The 18737-nt window shown below is 43.6% G+C and overlaps 1 protein-coding gene across 2 annotated transcripts; it reads left to right on the top strand.

Annotated features, from left to right (window-relative positions):
• The first annotated feature begins 2162 nt into the window (after nucleotides 1-2162).
• On the top strand, nucleotides 2163-18448 carry LOC116100348 (V-set and transmembrane domain-containing protein 1-like). Of its 2 annotated transcripts, none has more exons than XM_031384156.1 (7): nucleotides 2163-2296; nucleotides 9626-9661; nucleotides 11652-11936; nucleotides 17066-17200; nucleotides 17520-17547; nucleotides 17765-17823; nucleotides 18241-18448. In XM_031384156.1, the coding sequence occupies exons 1-7, from the start codon at nucleotides 2263-2265 to the stop codon at nucleotides 18294-18296; spliced, it is 633 nt and encodes a 210-aa protein (XP_031240016.1). In that variant the 5' UTR covers nucleotides 2163-2262; the 3' UTR covers nucleotides 18297-18448. The 2 variants fall into 2 exon arrangements, with proteins under 2 accessions (XP_031240016.1, XP_031240015.1); XM_031384155.1 differs by having other exon boundaries at nucleotides 17741-17823.
• Nucleotides 18449-18737: the final 289 nt, after the last annotated feature.

The raw sequence follows: 18737 nt of genomic DNA, 5'->3' as shown, positions 1-18737 counted from the left end.
TCGTGATTCCTTGGGTGTACGTCCTCCCGAGATTTGAGTGGGGGTCTCCCCCAGGGGTCTTTCACTAGGTACTGGGGGTGCCTGTTTCGTTGGTGGGTAGCCTGAAAACTGGTACCAGCTAGATACCAGCTTGTTAGCTTAGTTGAGTTCAACCTTAGGTCAAGTTCTCTAAGATGAAGTCTGAACCCAAAATGAAGCATTTAGGAAAGACTATGTCTTTCAAATATCTCCAGATAAGAAGGATGGGAAATGGTGGTGAATGAGAATCCCTCCAATTTAGAAATTGTCTTCCTCTTAATTCATTTCTGTCCTTCTGCCCCCACAGTGCTCCAGGAGAAAAATGAATCTTTGGACTAAATTATCTCTGTTAATTTATGTGCAACCTTGATGCAGCTTTTGGGAATCATCCAGGGACAGGCTGTCTCATCCTGACTCTTCACACAGAACAGAGGCCTGGACTCACACACACACACACACACACACACACACACATTTCTTTTCTATTTACATGTATCCATACATGACAGAAGAGGGAATCAGACAGAAGAGAGCATTAGATCCCATTATAGATGGCTGTGAGCCATAATGTGGTGGCTAGAAATTGAACTCAGAACCTCTGTAAGAGCAGCCAGTGCTCTTAACCACTGAGCCATTTCACCAGCCCACCACCAGGGCTGGTCTTTGTTGGGGTCTTCTATCACAGCCTTATGGAGAATGAAACTTAAGACAGCCTGCTTCTTGTTTCATCCCGAGCTCCCTGCTTGATGTGAAAATCCTCCAGCATCTGTTCCCACTGCTATGACTTCCACTGTGCCATGATGGACTGAAACTGTGAACACAAATAAAAACGTCCTCCCTTGAGTTGTCTCTGTCAGATATGAAGATAAGGAATATGACATCACTAATTGTCCCTCTTTATTGTCATTTTTCTTCCTTGATCCTAAGTATGAAAGAAGGAATGTTTCTGATGAAGCAGAAACAGGGACTCTTAGGTGGGGAAAGAGGGCTGGAGAAGATGGGAGAGAGCTGAGACAAAGAAGTGAGGAGAATAAAACAAAAGTACTTGGAGATAGATGCATGAAAATGTCATACCAGGTGCTGTAGGCATAAAAAAAAAAGAAAAGAAAGAAAGAAAATGTCTATGAAATTCACCACTTTGGACATTAACTTAAAATAAATAATGCTGGGAAGTAGTGGTGCATGCCTTTATTTCTAGCACCCAGGAGGCAGTAGAAGGTGGATCTCTGTTACTTTGAGGCCAGCCTGGTCTACAGAGTGAATTCCAGGCAACAAGGAACCCTGTCTTGAAAAACTAAAAATAAAATTTAAAAATTATTTTTAACATTTTATTTTTGCTGTTTAATTATATATATTTGTAATTAGTTTTATATATGTATAATTATATGTATATGTGTGTGTCCATCTGCGGATATGTGCATGGGAGAGCAGGTGCTCAAAGACAGAGATGTCAGGTCTCCTGGAGCTGGAGTTACAGGCAGTTGTAAGCCTGTAACTGACTTGGGTGCTGGGACTGGAACTCAGGCTCTTTGGAAGAGAGACATCTCTCCAGCCCTTAAAATGAATAATCTTAAAAGGAAGACATGAAGTTAAGAGGGAGATATGACAGCTGGGGAGGATTGAAAAGTCCTATGATCAAGATACATTGTATACATTGATGGAATTGTCAAAGAAAACAAATTTCAGAAGGATAGGGAATAACTTGCTTAAAGATATGACTGTGACAGAGTAAGTAAATAACCAGAAGAGGATAATAATAAAAATGTAACACCAGAAAAAGAAAGAAGAAAAGGGAGGAAGGGTAGGAGAGATGGATAGGAGGGGTGTGAAGGCAGGAGGAGGGGGCTAGTTTGGAAAGAGTGGGCTGGTGGAGTAGAGAGTAGGGATGAATGTGAGCACAGGATACCATATGCAAGCACGAAACTGTCCAAAATGATCAAATTAAAATATAAAACATCTCAGGCTAAGATTTCGGTTAAGAAGGGTAGGTAAGTCCCAAAGTGGACAGGGCTGCACACGGACTGAGGGAAAAGATGTCATCAGCCATGGCTTCTTGTGTCTTGGGTCAGTTCAGGAAGGAAATTGTGCAAACAGCTATGCAGGCAACCCAAGTGTAAGGGCAATGCTTCAGCCTGCAGGTTCTAGGGACCAAGTGGGGCCAGGAGAGAACTGCAGTAGCCTTCCGCCCTGCCTCTTCTTCCCGACAGCAGAAGACTGGATTTTGACTTGGAGATAAGGGAAGCAATGGACATAGATTTCATATACCTGCTTTGCCTGGGTGAGTCTCCAAGACTGTGACAATTGCTTGCTATGTGAGAAAAATTCACAGCGGGGGAGGGGGGGTCAAGGTGGTGACTCTGGAAATGCACAAATGAGTCTTTGTGTGGTTGTGAGAGGCAGGGAGTGGGGGTGGGGCAGGGGCGTCCTAGTCAGTACCAGTGCCACACCTAAAAGACCCTGTTTACCACTAGAAGAGCAAGCTCCATGGAGTCTCTGCATCTCCTTTTTGGGCTCCACAATCTTGCTTAGTCATGCCACTAGATTAGAAAGCCGTTGAAGTGTAGGAACTGCCAATCATAGAGCTAAGAGTATGATGCAGATGCAAATTTTCCCAACCATCCACATCCGTGACTTAATTTTAACACCCTGGGTTTGAACCTAACCTCGCGTGGAATTGGCCTCAGAGCCTGAAGAGGAAGGTGGGATTGTTGGTTTGGTTATATTATACAGCAGCACCTCCTCCCCCTTTTTAAAGTGGTTCTGAAGGTTTGACTGTATCTGTTTATTTGCTGTGACTGCATAGAACACATCTAGAAGTTAGGACTGTTGCTAACAATTGAAGCTTCCCATCACCTACAGAGTTTGTTTTAGTTTTAGTCTTTTTTATTTTTTTAGATTTATTTATTTATTTATTTATTTTTATGTGTATGAGTACATTGTAGCTGTATCGATGGCCACTCGCTCCGGCCAGCTCGCTCCGGCGTAATACACTGTCTCTGTCTTCAGACACATCAGAAGAGGGTGTCAGATCTTATTAAAGGTGGTTGTGAGTCACCATGTTAGTGCTCTTACCCGCTGAACCATCTCCCCAGCCCCAGCTGCCCTCTTTTAAGAGACCTCTAGTTCCTCCCTGTGCAAGAGTAGGGACAGGGTGTGTGTGGCAGGGTGTCGTTCAAAATTCATCATCTGCCCTGCTCCTTCCTCTTTTTCTACTCACCTTCCTCTCAGGCCAGGGCTCTTCTCCCTGTGTATGCCTTCTAGAGAGAGTCTCCATCCCTGGTACCTCCAAACCTCTGGCCACAGGACAGGGTAAACAGCTACTCTAGGAAGTATCCTGATACCGTATGCATTGCTTTCCTGGGGCTGCTGTACCCAAGTGCCACCAACCTGTTGGTTTAAAACAAAGGAAGATGATTTTCTGTGTTACATGAGCTCCAGAGAGCAAGGTGTAGATAACATTGGTTCCTTTGGAAGGGAGATCCTGCTCCATATGTCTCTTGTAGCTTTTGTAGCTTCTGGTGGCAACTGGTAATGTGTTTGAGGGCGTTCTTTGTTGTTGCTATTGTTTTACAGTTTTCAATTATATTTTTTTTAAAGACAGGGTGTCTTAGTACGGGGTTTCTATTGCACCGAGGAGACACCATGACCATGGCGACTCTTACAAAGAAAAAAAGAAATGTATTGGAATTAATTGGCTTACAGGTCCAGAGGCTTAGTCCATTGTCTTCCTGGCAGGAAGCATGGCAGCAACACCGGCAGTGGTGCAGGAGAGGTAGCTGATCCTCTGGATCAGCAGGCAACAGGAAGAGAGGAAGATGGGGTGGGGACTGGGCCTGACCTGAGCATTAGAACTGTCAAAGCCCACTCCAATGACATACTTTCTCCAACAAGGGCACACGTTCTAATCCTTTCAAATAATGCCAGTGCCTAAGAGCCTGTGGGGGTCATTTTCATTCAAACCACTACACAGGATTTCACAAAGTAAATGGGGCTGGCCTGGGATCTACAGAGATCCACCTGCCCCTACCTCCTGAGTCCTGGGATAAAAGGGAAGCACCACCACACCCAGCAACTTTTATTTATTGTTTGTTTGTTTGTTTGTTTGTATATGTGGACACATGCATGGCATAAGCAGAGGGTAACTTTCTGGAGTCGATTCTCTGCTTCCATCATGTGAGTTTGGGTTATGTTCAGGCTTGGTGACAATCACACCTGCTAGGCCATCTCATATAGATAGCCCCATGGTTGCTGTTTTTGCTTATTTTGTTTTCATATGAGATTTTTTTTTTTATCTGGTCCTGTCTGGCCTACAACTTCCTATGTCGACCGGGCTGTCTTCAAATGTTAACTCAGTCTCTGAAGGGCTAGGATTACAGGCCTATGTCACCATGCCCAGCTTTGTGGACATTCTTGGATTTACGGATACGACCCTGTCTAAATCTTCATCACTGCTCCTGTCTGTATCTCTTTATCTCTTCTGAGTGATAGCAGTCATAGTGGACCAGAGGCCCAGTTTAGTCCTGGATAGCTTTATCTTAGCCTAGCTACATTTGCGAAAACTAAACATGGCTACTTCCTAATTAATCTTACTTCCTAAGGTTGTGTACATGAACATGTGATTTATTTACTATTTTTAAATTATTTATTTAGTTTTATGTATGGGTGTTTTGTCTCTATGTGTATCTGTGTCCTATGGGTATGCTGTGTCTTCAGAGGTCAGAAGAGGGCATTGAATGAATGCCTTAGAACTGAAGCTCCAGTTGGTTATGAGCTGCCCTATAGGTGTTGAGTATCGAACCCTAGTCCTCTTCAAGAGCAGCCAGCACTCTTTTTTTATTAAAGATTTATTTATTTATTTATTTATTTATTTATTTATTTATTATATTTAAGTACACTGTAGCTGTCTTCAAACACTCCAAAAGAGGGCGTGAGATCTCATTATGGATGGTTGTGAGCCACCATGTGGTTGCTGGGATTTGAACTCAAGACCTTCAGAAGAGTAGTCAGTGCTCTTAACTGCTGAGCCATCTCTCCAGCCCAAGTATGTGTAAGTAGCTGTCTTCAGACACACCAGAAGAGGGCACCAGATCTCATTATAGATGGCTGTGAGCCACCATGTGGTTGCTGGAATTTGAACTCAGGACCTTCGGAAGAGCAGCCAGTACTCTTAACTGCTGAGCCATCTCTCCAGCCCCAGCCAGCACTATTAATGACTGAGCCATCTCTCCAGCCCCATGCACATGATTTAAATAATGAAAGCACAAATCAGCCCTTCCTCCATGGCTGTAGTTGTTCGAGAGAAGGAGCTGTGATGTCCAACTCTGTTAGCAGGCTTCCTCTCTCCTCTCTTCCTTCCTTCAGATAAGATCCCAGTATCCCAGGCTCCCCTTGAACTTGCTGAAGAGGCAAAGATGATCTTGAACTTGGCATCCTCTTGCTTCCACCACTAAAATGCTGGTATTTGCCACCATACCTGGTTTAGGCAGTCTGGAACTCAAACCCAGGCCCTCTGCATGCCAGGCAAGCCCTCTACCTGCTGGGGTACATTTCCAGTCTGGGAAATTTCACAGATTTCTTCTGACTTGTGTGGACACTGGGCATGCAGATGGTGCACAGACATCTATGCGAACCAAATAGCCATACACATTTTAAAGTGTAACATGGATACTTGTTTGTTTGTCTGTTTAAAGACTTCTTTGTGTGGTGCTGGCTGTCCCAGAACTCATTCTGTAGACCAGACTGGCCTCAAATTCAGAGGCCTGCCTGCCTCTGCCTCCTGAGTGCTGGAATTAAAGGCATCCATCTCTACCGCCTGGCTCTCTATATGGATTTTAAATGAGAAAAATAAGTCCAGGAAGATGGCTTAGTGGGCAAAAACACTCGACATTCAAGTCTGACTACAGAGTTTAATCCTTGGACATTAGTCTCATGACGGAGGAGAACCAAATCCTGAAAGCTGATATCTACATGCATGCCATGGTACATATGCACTTAGATGTTCCCACAAGAACATACATATATCATGTACACACACTAGTAACATGATAAAGCTGAGTAGTAGTAGCAAACATCTTTAAGCCCAGAACTTGGGAAGCAGAGGCAAGCAGATCTCTGTGAGTTCAAGGCCAGCCTGGTCTATAGAGTGAGTTCCAGGACAGCCAGGGCTACATAGAGAAACTCTGTCTCAAAAAAAATATATTAAAGAATAATAAATAAAAATAAAAATAAAGGGCTTGGTGAGATGGCTCAGTGGGTAAGAGCACCGTCTGCTCTTCCAAAGGTCATGAGTTCAAATCCCAGCAACCACATGGTGGCTCACAATCACCCATAATGAAATCTGATGCCCTCTTCTGGCGTGTCTGAAGACAGCTACAGTGTACTCATTTATAACAATAAATAAATCTTTAAAAAAATAAAAATAAATAAAAATAAAGTGAATACAAATGTTTATGAAGATTTCAATATCAAAAGTTTACCAGAAGTAAGATAAAGACAAAAGCTGGAGAACTCAAGGTCTGAAAACAGGCCTCTGTCTGGGCAGCTGTACTCTCTAGTTTTGAAAGCTCACTCACTGTGGTGGTTTGAACGAGAATGGCCTCCATAGGCTCATATATTTGAATACTTAGTCTCTAGTTGGTGGGACTCTGTGGGAAGGATTAAGAGGTGTAGCCTCACTGGAGGAGATTGTCACTGGACCGGGGTTTCATACAGGAGCCTGTGACTGTTAGGATTAGGTCCCTGGCCCTCTGGAAAGGCAGTCAGTAGTTTTAACATGAGCTATCTCTCCACCCCATATATACTTTATATACATATTTATTCCTTGAAATTTTCATATGCATATACAATATATCTTAATCATTTACTCCTATTCTCCCTTTAACTCCCTCCTAGACCACCTTATCACATCTTATTTATCTATCTTTCTCTTTCTCCCTCTTTTTTAAAATATATTTTTAAAGACTTTATTTATGTATGTGTGTATACTGTCACTGTCTTCAGATACACCAGAAGGGGGCATCGGGTTCCATTACAGATGGCTGTGAGCCACCATATGGTTGCTGGGAATTGAACTCAGGACCTCTGGAAGAGCAGTCGGTGCTCTTAACCACTAAGCCATCTCTCCAGTCCCCTCTTTCTCTTTCTTACCTCATTGAAGTTCAGTTAGTGTTGCCCATATGTCTATAGTTACGGGGTCATCCAGTGGAACATGGGAAACTTAATTCTGGTTGTACCCCTAAACCAAAACTGGTTCTCCTCCTCCTCACAGTAGTTAGCTTTTCAGCTAGGGGTGGAACCTCAGGAGTCCCGCACCCCTCCATTCGGGTATCTCCCCAAACTCCAGACAGCAGGGTTTCTCTATGTGGCCCTGGCTGTCCCAGAACTCACTTTGTAGACCAGGCTGGCCTTGAACTCAGATCTGCCAGTTTCTGCCTTCCAAGTGCTGGGATTAAAGGGTTCATGCCAGCACTGCCTAGCAACTGTGCTGGAGTTTTAACTGACTTGGTCCTGTGCTGACCACTGCTGTGGATTCACACAACTCTCCACGAGAGAGGGTAAAAATACCTGAGGTACATTGATTTTTAAACAGTTACTGAGGTGAGAGTCACAGAACATTAAACCAGCCACTTGAAAGTCTACACAAGCAGGGACAGTTGGTATATTCACAGTATTGCACAACCACCATCTCTTTCTAGTTCCAAGATACTGCCATCACCCCCACAGAAACACTCTGCTCATTAAGCTCCCCACACCGCCTGCTCCTGGCATCTACTAACAAGCTTTCTGTCTCTGGATTTGCATATTCTGTATAAGGTATGAAACAAAATGACACAATGTGAAATCCTTGGTCCCTTGCTTTAGTTAGCATGTTGGTTTTTTTTTTTTTTTTCCCAGTTCATCCTCCTCCCTCTACCTCCCAAGAGCAGAGATTGCAGTGTAAATTAATACCCACTCTATATGGAGCTTGGGGTGGAATCTAGTGTTTTGTGCAGGCCAGGTGAACGCTCTACCAGCCGACTTAGATCCCCAACCCTGGATCAAGGTCTGTCCCAGTTAGTGTCAAATGCCAATCTGACACAGCCTAGAGTCATCTGAGAGGAAAGCTCCACTAAGGAACTGCCTAGGTCAATTTGGGCATGTCTGTGGGGTATTGTCTTCATTGTTAATTTATGCAGGGAGGCCTAGTCCACTGTAGATGGCATCGTCCCTAGTCAGGTGTGCCTGGGTTATATCAAAAAGCCAGCTAAGGATGAACCTGGTTGAGTTGGCCAGCAGGCAGTCCCTCTGTGGTTTCTGCCTCTAAGTTCCTGCCCAGTTTTCCATCAATAGTGGACTATAAACTAAATGAACCGTTTCTTTTCCAAACTGCTTTCGTTGGAAGCCTTTTTACCACTACAACAGAATGAAACTGGAACAGACTAGAACTCAAATAGCTATCATTCTGGATAGGACAGTGGCAAGGTCAAAGAAATGATTCTGTTACTGGTGGTTTGTCTGGACCAGGTATTACCAAGTTTGGGGTGTTTTGTTGAAATAACTGGAGACATGAACAAATGGTAAAATAGCATGGGTTTTATTCAGAATCAAAGAGAAAACAGGCCAGAAATGCTGCAAGAGCACAGCAGGCAACTCAACAAGGTTCGAAGAACTGGTGGTCACCTCCTGGAGCTTTCCTGTGTGGGTCTAGGAGGAGGAGCTGAATGCTAGGGCCCAGGATGTAGGTGGCCTTTTGTATCTGATTGACTGGCTTGGATATGTAATCCTTTGTTCGCTGCACAAGCCTTTTACCCATGATGCATCCGATTTTAGTCATGCATTGGTATAATATTACTATTATTTTTAATTAGTAATTAATATTGCTAAGTTACAGAAATTTCCCCCTAAATGCTTATTTAAAGGACATATTTTGACTTACTTTGTATGCACCCCAAACCTCTTGAGCCTGATTGACCCATTTCACTTAGTTTCAGGAAAAGTTTTGGGATGTTTTTGGCCACAAAAGAAAAGTTACCAAACAGTTGTTAGAAAGGAATGACCTAATGATTATTGGGAGCCAGGTGTATGTTTGTATGTTGTGGAGGTCCCAGGTTGATACATGTATACCACTGGAAAACAGTGTGTATATTACTCTAGCCAAGGGGCATCCTAGGTTGCTCCACTGTCTCTACAACTTTCCTACCTGAATTCCACCCAGCTCTGTCTTGGTAAACCAGTGAATTTTACTGGGAGGGTAAGAGATTACTTACAAGAACCGGGCTAGCATAGTCAGCCATGTCATGAAAAAGCTGACCCCAGCATAAGCCACAACTCCTAAAAGCTGCATCCCTTGAACTGCCTGCAAATCCTGCGGACTGGAGAGTCTCTCCTCACCGCGATGCTGACCGCCTTTCTACCTTCCCCCAAACCCCCACCATCCTCCGGGGTGGGGGAAGGGTCTTGTGACTATCCTGAGCTGGGAAAGCTTCCAGAGCGGCTTTTGTTTACTCCCAGAACCTCGTGAGTTTCGTTCACTCCCCCAGGTTTATACTCTTCTTCTCATCCAGGAGGTAGTGTTTCAAGTCAGGAGAAACAGCTCCTGAGCAGTGTCTCACTGAGGTTTCTCTTCCAGGGCTGTGCCTGTGCTATGGAGATGACGATGAGAACGGTAAGTGGAATTCCACGTCACCTCTAAGTGTTCCCGTGCACCCACTGTCCGTGACCTTCTCTTTCCGTAGCAGCTGTAAACCGTTACAGCTCTGAAGGGGAAAGTATCCCGGCAGTCAGGAGCCAAGGAACACCACAGAGTCACACTGCACAACAAACCTCACACAAGAGATTTATTGGGACAGACACAAGAGGGTGGCTGCCTCGCTCAGATGAGGGGCATCCGAAAACTGAGTGGGAGGTAGACTATATAGAGTTTCTTGGATGACAGAGTTTTCCAGGATGGGGACTGGTGGGATTTCAAGTCCTGAATTTGATGCAAGTTGAGACAAAGCAATTTCAGGGAGAAAGGGTTTATTTTGGCTTACCGTTTGAAGTTGCAGCCCATCCTAGTGGGGAAGGCACAGCCACAGGAGCTTGAGGCAACTGATCACATTCCATCAATAGTCAAGGGTTAGAGAATGATCAGATGAGATGGTTCACTGAATAAAGGCAGTTGCTGCCAAGATCGACAACTTAGAACCTACACAGTAGAAGGAGAGAATCAGCTGCCAAAAGTTGTCCTCTGATATCCACATCCATATTGTAGCACACATGCATGTCACATGAACGCACATACACATACACTGACATTTTATTTTATTTATGTATATGTATTTTGGTGCATTTATGTGGATGTACCATGTGTGTGCAGTACCAAAACAATCCAGAAGAGGGCATTAGATCCCCGGAACTGGAGTTAAAGGCATTTGGGAACTGTTATTAGGATGCTGGAAGAGCAGTCAGTGCTCTTAACCTTGACCCATCTCTCCATCTCTAAAATTAAACAAAATAATCTAAACATTATTTTAATCATGTTTATGCATGTGTGTTTGTGTGCATGAATGCAAGTGCCTTTGTAAGCCAGAGGTCTCAGATGCCCTGGAGCTAGAGTTATAGCTGATTAAGAGATGCCTGACATGGGTCCTCTGGAATGTTCTTAGCCACAAAGCCATTTCTCCAGCCTTAAGAAAGGATATTTTAAGAATGAGAGAGCAGGGTTGGAGAGATGGCTCAGTGGTTAAGAGCATTGACTGCTCTTCCAGAGGTTCTGAGTTCAATTCCCAGCAACCACATGGTGGCTCACAACCATCTGTAACGCAGGATTTGATGCCCTCTTCTAGTGTGTGTCTGAAGATAGCTGTAGTATTCTCATATAAATAAAAGTAAGTAAATCTTAAAAAATAATAAGAGAGCAATGAATCCTTATGCTCAGATCACTTTCCCCTTAAAAACATTCTTGCACTTATTTTTGTATATGGGTTTGTGAGATGTGAACATGTCATAGCACGTGTATGGAGGTCAGAGTATTTTGAGTCAGTTTCTCCTCTCACAAATGTGGATTTTGGGGATCAAACTCAGATTTTCAGGCTTGGCAGTGAATGCTTTTATCATCTGAGCTCTCCTACTAACCCTCTTCATTTTATGCAATTGAAAACCACAGCCTAGGGAATGTTTCCACCCACAGTGGATGGTTCTTTCCATCTCAATTAAACTAGTCAACATAATCTTTCACAGGCAAAAAGCCTGTCCCCCAGGTGGTTATAGCTTTCATTAAAGCTCCAATTGAGATTAACTATCACACCTTTAATCCTCAGGATTCTGATTCTTCTTCTTCTTCTTCTTCTTCTTCTTCTTCTTCTTCTTCTTCTTCTTCTTCTTCTTCTTCTTCTTCTTCCTCCCTTCTTCTTCTTCTTCTTCTTCTTCTTCTTCTTCTTCTTCTTCTTCTTCTTCTTTTTCTTCTTCTTCTTCTTTTTGGTTTTTTGAGAAGGGTTTCTCTGGGTCCTAGCTGTCCTGGAACTCACTCTGTAGACCAGGCTGGCCTCGAACTCAGAAATCCACCTGCCTCTGCCTCCCAAGTGCTGGGATTAAAGGTGTGTGCTGCCCGGCAATCCTCAGAATTCTTGAAGGGGTTCACTGAGATGAGTCAATTAACTCTGAATTCTTTTCAGAGGAACTTCCCAGGCCTTCCATCAGTGCCTGGCCCAGCTCTGTGGTCAAGTGCAAGAGTAATGTCACTCTCCGATGTGGGACTCACTTCCAGAATGTTACAGTCACTCTGGGAAGGTTGCACAACTCTCAGTACCAGCAACAGAAGAGGTCACTGGGAAGGGAAGCTGAGTTTCACCTTACCAACCTGCAGCTTGAAGATGCTGGAGGCTATTTCTGTACCTACAGAACAGTAGTCTCCCACAAGTGGTCAGGACAGAGTCAGCTCTTACGGTTGGTGGTCACAGGTAAGCAGAGCAGCCGCAGATGTGCTCCTTGTATGTTTTAAAATTATAGTTATTCACCCATCATGTGTGTACATGTGTACACATGCATGCCACAAGCATGTGTGAAGGGGTCAGAGGAAAGTTCATGGCACTTGCTTCTCTCCTTCACTGTTTGGGTCTGGGGATCAAACTCAGGTCTTTATACTTAACAGCAAACACCTTCACCCATGGAGCCAACCCTCCAGGTCCTTGAATTTTTAAAAACCTTTGTGTGTACATATAATAGATGTGTGTATGTGTGTGAGTCTAGGTGCAAGGTAGCCATGGCATGTATATGAAGATTAGAGGACAACCTTGGATGTTGGTTCTCACTTCCTGCCTTGTTTGAGGCAGGGTCTCCTTTTTGTATTCTTGCTATGTACTCTAGGCTCGCTAGCTCGAGAGCTTTCAGGGATTCTTCAGTCTCCCACCTCCCATCTCACAGTAAGAAAACTGGGATTATAGAACTCAAGTTCTTTTTTTTTTTAATTGTTTTATTATTTACATTCCAAATGCTGCTCCCTTCTCATTCCCCCCAGGAGATCTTCACCCCTACCCTTTGCCTCTGAGACAGTGCTCCCCCATGCGCCCCTGTCACTCTCCCTCAGTTACCTCCCATATCCCGCTTCCCTGGGGCTTCAAGCCTCTACAAGATTAGGCACATCTTCTCCTACTGGTCACAGGACTCAGGAAGAGGACAGTCAGAAATGAAACCTCAAAAAGAAAATCATAGGTGGGGAAGGTTCACAATTGGCAGTCCATAGCTGCATAGCAAATAGTCACAGATTTGGAAGCTCAAAACATCTATGTTTTTTAGACAGGATCTCAGGTAGACCAGGCTGACCTTGACTCCTAATGTAATCATGAACAACCTTGATCTTCTAAGGCAGTCCTCTACTACATATGTGCTGTGGGCCATGGACCAGGCCATGTATGCTCTTTGGTTGGTGGTTTAGTCTCTGGGAGCTCCCAGTGTCCAGGTTAGTTGACATTGTTTGTCTTCCTCTAAGGTTACCATCCCCTTCAGTTCCTTCAGTCCTTCCCCTTGTTCTTCCACAGGCGTCTTCATTCTCAGTCCAATGGTTGGCTGTAAGTATCTGCATCTGTCTCAGACATCTGCTGGTAGAGCCTCTCAGAGGACAGCCATGCTAAGCTCCTGCCTTCTGTCATCCTCATGGTTGAATTTAATCTTGATTTATAGCAGTTTCTGCTCTTTGGCTGAAGAAGATGAGTCTCAGGTTCTTTTTATTTTTTGGTCTTTTTGAGACAGGGTTTCTCTGTGTAGCCCTGGCTGTCCTGGAACTCACTCTGTAGACCAGGCTGGCCTCGAACTCAGAAATCCGCCTGCCTCTGCCTCCCAAGTGCTGGGATTAAAGGCGTGTGCCACCAATGCCCAGCTGCTTCTTGAGTTTTATAATAAAAATAAATATAGTTATGTTTTTATGTTTATATTTGCAACTAATTGTATTTATAACTTCATCTTCTTAGTTTTATAATTAGAATTATTATAATTAATAAATAGATATAATTGATTGTATTTATAAGAGGAGGAGGAAAAGGAGAAGGCTATCCCAGGCTATCCTTTAACTCACTATGTAGTCAAGAATGGCCTTGAACTCCTGATGCTCTTGTTTCTGCCTCCTGAGTGCTGAGATTATAGATGTTCCCCATGCCTCCCCCTCCTTTCAATTAAATTTTTATTATTGTACATTTCTTCTACATAGTGATAGGTTTAATGACATTTTCTTCCAAGTATGTAATTGTTTGGCTTTATTGGCCCCTTACTACCTTTGCCTCAATACACAGCCTCTTCCCAAATGGTTAGTTTAGTTCTGTTTGTGGACCCGTTCCATATTCTGTAACAGAATTTGGCTGGAGACTCCAGGAAGCAATAAAGATACAAAGTCCCCTCAGTAGGGACTGGAGAAGTGGGAGCTGAGCTTGGGGAATGAGGGTCTGTCTGGGGATTCCAAACAGACATCAATACTGTTATCATAGATGAATATCTCAGCAGAGTGAATTAGAAAATCTGATGCACAGTAAAGTCAATAGATTAGGAAAGGAATATGTGATGTGCCAGAGGACACAGCTTGGAAGCAGCAACTTATCACTGGGTTTTTAGAGCTAAATGTGAATACTCAAAATTCTAATGGCCGTGAGTTAAAATGGCTATATGTGACTGATTTCAAGGTAATAAGCACTTGATTGGAGCACCAGTGGTCACAGGACTCAGGAAGAGGACAGTCAGAAATGAAACCTCAAAAAGAAAATCATAGGTGGGGATGGTTCACAATTGGCAGTCCATAGCTGCATAGCAAATAGTCACAGATTTGGAAGCTCAAAACATCTATGTTTTTTAGACAGGATCTCAAGTAGACCAGGCTGACCTTGACTCCTAATGTAATCATGAACAACCTTGATCTTCTAATCCTTCTGCCTCCACCTCCCAAGGGCTGAGATCACAGACATGGACTACCTCATCCAGTTTAAGTGGTACTGGGGGATCAAACCCAGGGCTTTGTGCATGGTAGGCAACTAAGCAGCAAACTGAACAACATCCTCAGCCCCAGTGAACATCCATTTATTTGTCTTACAGTTTGTGTGGGGTCGGGAGGGCAAATGCAGTTCAGTTGAGTTTTCAGCTTTGGGTTGCACAAGGCTGCAATCAAGTTTTCATTCATCTGGAAGCCGGATTGGTACAGAGTCTTCTCTTGGGTGCTTATTTTTTTGGGGGGTGTGAGGGGTTCTTCGATAATGATCCCCCAGTACCACTTAAACTGGATGAGGTAGTCCATGTCTGTGATCTCAGCCCTTGGGAGGTGGAGGCAGAAGGATTAGAAGATCAAGGTTGTTCATGATTACATTAGGAGTCAAGGTCAGCCTGGCCTACTTGAGATCCTGTCTAAAAAACATAGATGGTTTGAGCTTCCAAATCTGTTCTGCTGTATTCTTGTATGTACTTGTTGGTAAAAAGCAAGGTCTGAACATCTGCTCTCAAGGACAGCAGAGTACACAGCCGACTACCAGAAGGAGGCGAGGCTCATGAGGCTACTCGGAGTCTGTCCATCACAGTTCTGGGGGGATGAGAAACACCCAACCACAATGACATCTGAAGATGAGCCTTTGGGAGAGAGAGCAGGAAAGGCCACTATCAAAAAGTGTTCTGGAATGGAGGCATGACGTAAAAAGGAGAACAAGGAAAGAGAGAGAGTGGAACGGAAGACGTTCCAGAGCTTGGGCCCTTTCCTAGTCTCATTCCTATTGCTGTGATAATCCCTGCCCCCCAAAAAACAAAAACAAAACAAAAACAAGCAAACAACAACAAAAAGAGCCCCAACAATTTAGGGAAGAGTGTATGTGGCCTATAACTTTAGAATATAGCCCATCCTTGAAAGAAATCAAGGTAGGGAGTTATAGCAGCTAGCCACATCCTAGCCAAGAACACAATTTCACAGTCAAGAGCAGAGAGAGAATACCCATTCTCTCCCTCACCCAAGCCTCATTTTCTCTACTCTTACGAAATTCAGGACCCAAACGTAGGGAATGGTACCACATGCTTTAGTCTGGATCTTCCCATATCAGTGACCATAAGAGTCTGTCCCATGGCCACAGGCCAACACAGACTAGAGCAGTGGCTCTCAACCTTCCTAAGGCTGCGACCCTTTAAAACAGTTCCTCATGTTGTGCTGACCTCCCAACCATAGAATTAACTTTTGTTGCTACCTCATAACCATAATTTTGCTACTTTTATGAATTGTATTGTAAATATTTTTCAAGATAGATGTTTGACAAAGAGGTCGAGACCCCCAGGTTGAGAACTACTGTTCTAGACAGCCCTGCAATACTCTTTTCCCAGGTGATTCTAGATTGTGTTGGATCGTCAATCAAAACTAATCATCACAGGTGTTTAAACTGATGATGGATTTTGTCCAACAGAACAAGACTCCACTGGTGGCACTGGAACATGAAAATTGAGTGATTTGTTTATATGTCTTAAGGTTTCAGGATTTTGGGAAGTGGATTGGAGATGATGCAAGACGATATTAGTTACTGTGTTTTAGAGAGTGGAATGCTTTCTCTTTTACTTAAAATCTATTTAATTGACAAAGATTGTACTCTAGATGCACACTGTGTAATGATTATTACTAACGGAATACATCCTTCAACACCCACACTATGCATAAGACTCCCACAAATTTATCACATTATGAATGAAAATTTCCCATCTTCTGTTCTGTACATTCTGGAGAGTGATCTACGATAGTTATGTTTTCCGTGAGTGAGCTTATTAAATAATAAATAAGGAGAAGGAGGGGGCAATGAAGAAAAGGGAGAGATGGAGAGAGGGGAGGAGGAAGGGAGAGAGAGAGAGAGAGAGAGAGAAAGAGAGAGAGAGAGAGAGAGAGAGAGAGAGAATTTGGATTCTCAAAACCATAGTGATGCCTGTTTTTAATCACAACATTCAGAGGCAGGTAAATCTCCGTGAGTTTCAGGCCAGCCAGGAGTACACAGTGAAGCTCTGTCTCAACAAAACAAAACAAAAGAAAAGACACCACTGCCAAAAAAAAAAAAAAGGATACCAAAACATCCAGTTATAAGCCTGAGAAGTGAAGTCAAGCCATATGTAGGATTATAACCTTCTAACTGTCCCACTCCATAGCCTGTTTCAGCTGGTCAGACCCCTTGTCTAAAAGATCCCACCACTTCCAAAAGAGTGCCATCAGTTTGGTAACTGGGCTTTCTGGCTCTTGGCTTTTGTTTTGTTTTTATTTTCAGGCAGGGTTTCACTACACACTCAAGGCTAGCCTGGAACTATATAGCAAGACTGGGCGTGAACTCAAAATCCTCCCACTTCTGACTGGGCATGTGCCGCCACACAGAGCTTGTCTAGAGCCTCTTAACCATTCTGCTAAACTATATCAGTGTGTTTAGGGGAAGCAACAGATTCTGTGACTTGATTTTTAATAAATGATCACATTTAGGGCTGGGTGTGAGATGCTTCCTTGGAATTTCCCATGTGTGAGGCTTTTCTCAGCCCCCTCCAGCTATTCTGATATGTGCTCTCAGTATCATTTCATGACATGGCTGCCATTGCTGTCTCCACCATGCAGATGGTGTGGGAGAAGGTGGAGGAAATTGCCCCAGACCATCAGACAGCAAACTCATCTTCCTGACCACCTTCAGTTGCCTCTGCATCTCTCTTCTCTTTGTCTCCATCTTCTTTATCTACAGATGCACTCGGCAAGGTGAGTTAAGAGGAGTTATCTATGCTTGGGAGGGAGATGCAAGAGAAAGACTAAAATAAGATATGGATGTGGTGGTGCACCCCTTTAATCTCAGCACTCTGGAGGCAGAGGCAGGTGGATCTCTCTGAGTTCAAGGCTAGCCTGGTCCACACAGCCAGGGCTACATAGTCTCTCTCTCTCTCTCTCTCTCTCTCTCTCTCTCTCTCTCTCTCTCTCTCTCTTTCTCTCTCACTCACTCTCTCATGCACACACACATGTGTATACATATAAATATGTACATAAATATATGTAATTTTTTTCTTCCTGGTATGTTTTATAGGTTCATCACATGAAGAACCCCCCAAGAGGTAGATGAAGGCACAGTCCTTGGCAAGCCCCATACCCCCGTTTCCTCAGCCCTACCTCTCTCCAGCCTGTTTCTGCCTCACTTCCCCCCAGTCTTTACCCTCTCCCTCAATCCTTTATAACCTATAATTCCATATTCTATTCACATTCTCTATTCTATCTCCCACTCCCCTTCCCTTCATTCCTCTCTCTCAGAAACAACCATTCTAATTTTCCAAGGCAGGAGGAGGATGAAGAGGAGGAAGAGGAGGAGGAGGAAGAGGAGGAAGACATTATAGGTAAGTGATAAGATACCAGAGAGTCATGACATGATATGATGGCTGCATGTAACTTCAGTTCCAGGGGATCCAGTGATTTCTCCTGGCTTCCACAGACTCCTGCATACATATGCTCAGGCACATACATGTACATAAAACAAACAAATTTTATATATATGTGTATATGTATGTATGTATACATACATATATATGTATATGTGTGTGTGTATATATGTATATATCCAGCTGAAACCTGAACATTTGGAACCTTTGCAGCCTCACAGGTAGAGAGAGGGAGTGTGGCTTTGTCTAATGCCAGAATGAGATAGGGAAGCTACTTCTGGGTTTATTATGTATATGCTGTCAGTTAGAGATCACAATTTGATTATTTAAATGCATCATTGTAAGGTCTCTCTAGCATGGACTTCTTTGTTTCAGTGACACTGAATGATCACGTGTGTAAGCATGAACATGAAGTCAGTTGTGGTGAGTGACATCTGGAATTCAACACTCAGACTGAAGCAGAAGACTGAATCTGAAGCCAACCTGAGCTGCATAAGGAGAACATATCCAACACACACACACACACACACACACACACACACACACACACACAGAGAGATACACACAGAGACACAGATACATACACACAGACACATAGACAAAGACTCAGATATACACACAGACAGACATGGGTATACACACACACAGAAACACACACATACACAGAGAGAAATAGAGACACACACATATGTAGGTAGATACATACATATAGAGACAAACTGACATGAGAGACACAGATACATGCACAGACATATAGACAGAGACACAGACACAGGCAAATACAGAGACACATACACACAGAGAGACACATATCCATACACACAGACAAGTGGTCAGAGACATTGAGAAACGCACATACACAGAAATGCAGA

This window comes from Mastomys coucha, unplaced genomic scaffold (assembly GCF_008632895.1).
Source record: "Mastomys coucha isolate ucsf_1 unplaced genomic scaffold, UCSF_Mcou_1 pScaffold21, whole genome shotgun sequence".
NCBI lineage: Eukaryota > Metazoa > Chordata > Mammalia > Rodentia > Muridae > Mastomys > Mastomys coucha.
The sequence above is the reverse complement of the archived record's forward strand: the minus strand, read 5'-3'. Positions and strand labels throughout refer to the sequence as shown.

Coding starts and splice junctions, on each gene's coding strand:
- LOC116100348 (XM_031384155.1), top strand. CDS start 2,263: ATGGACATAGATTTCATATACCTGCTTTGCCTGG. Junction 9,662..11,651: donor TGGAGATGACGATGAGAACG/GTAAGTGGAATT, acceptor AATTCTTTTCAG/AGGAACTTCCCAGGCCTTCC. Junction 17,548..17,740: donor CATGAAGAACCCCCCAAGAG/GTAGATGAAGGC, acceptor CCTCTCTCTCAG/AAACAACCATTCTAATTTTC.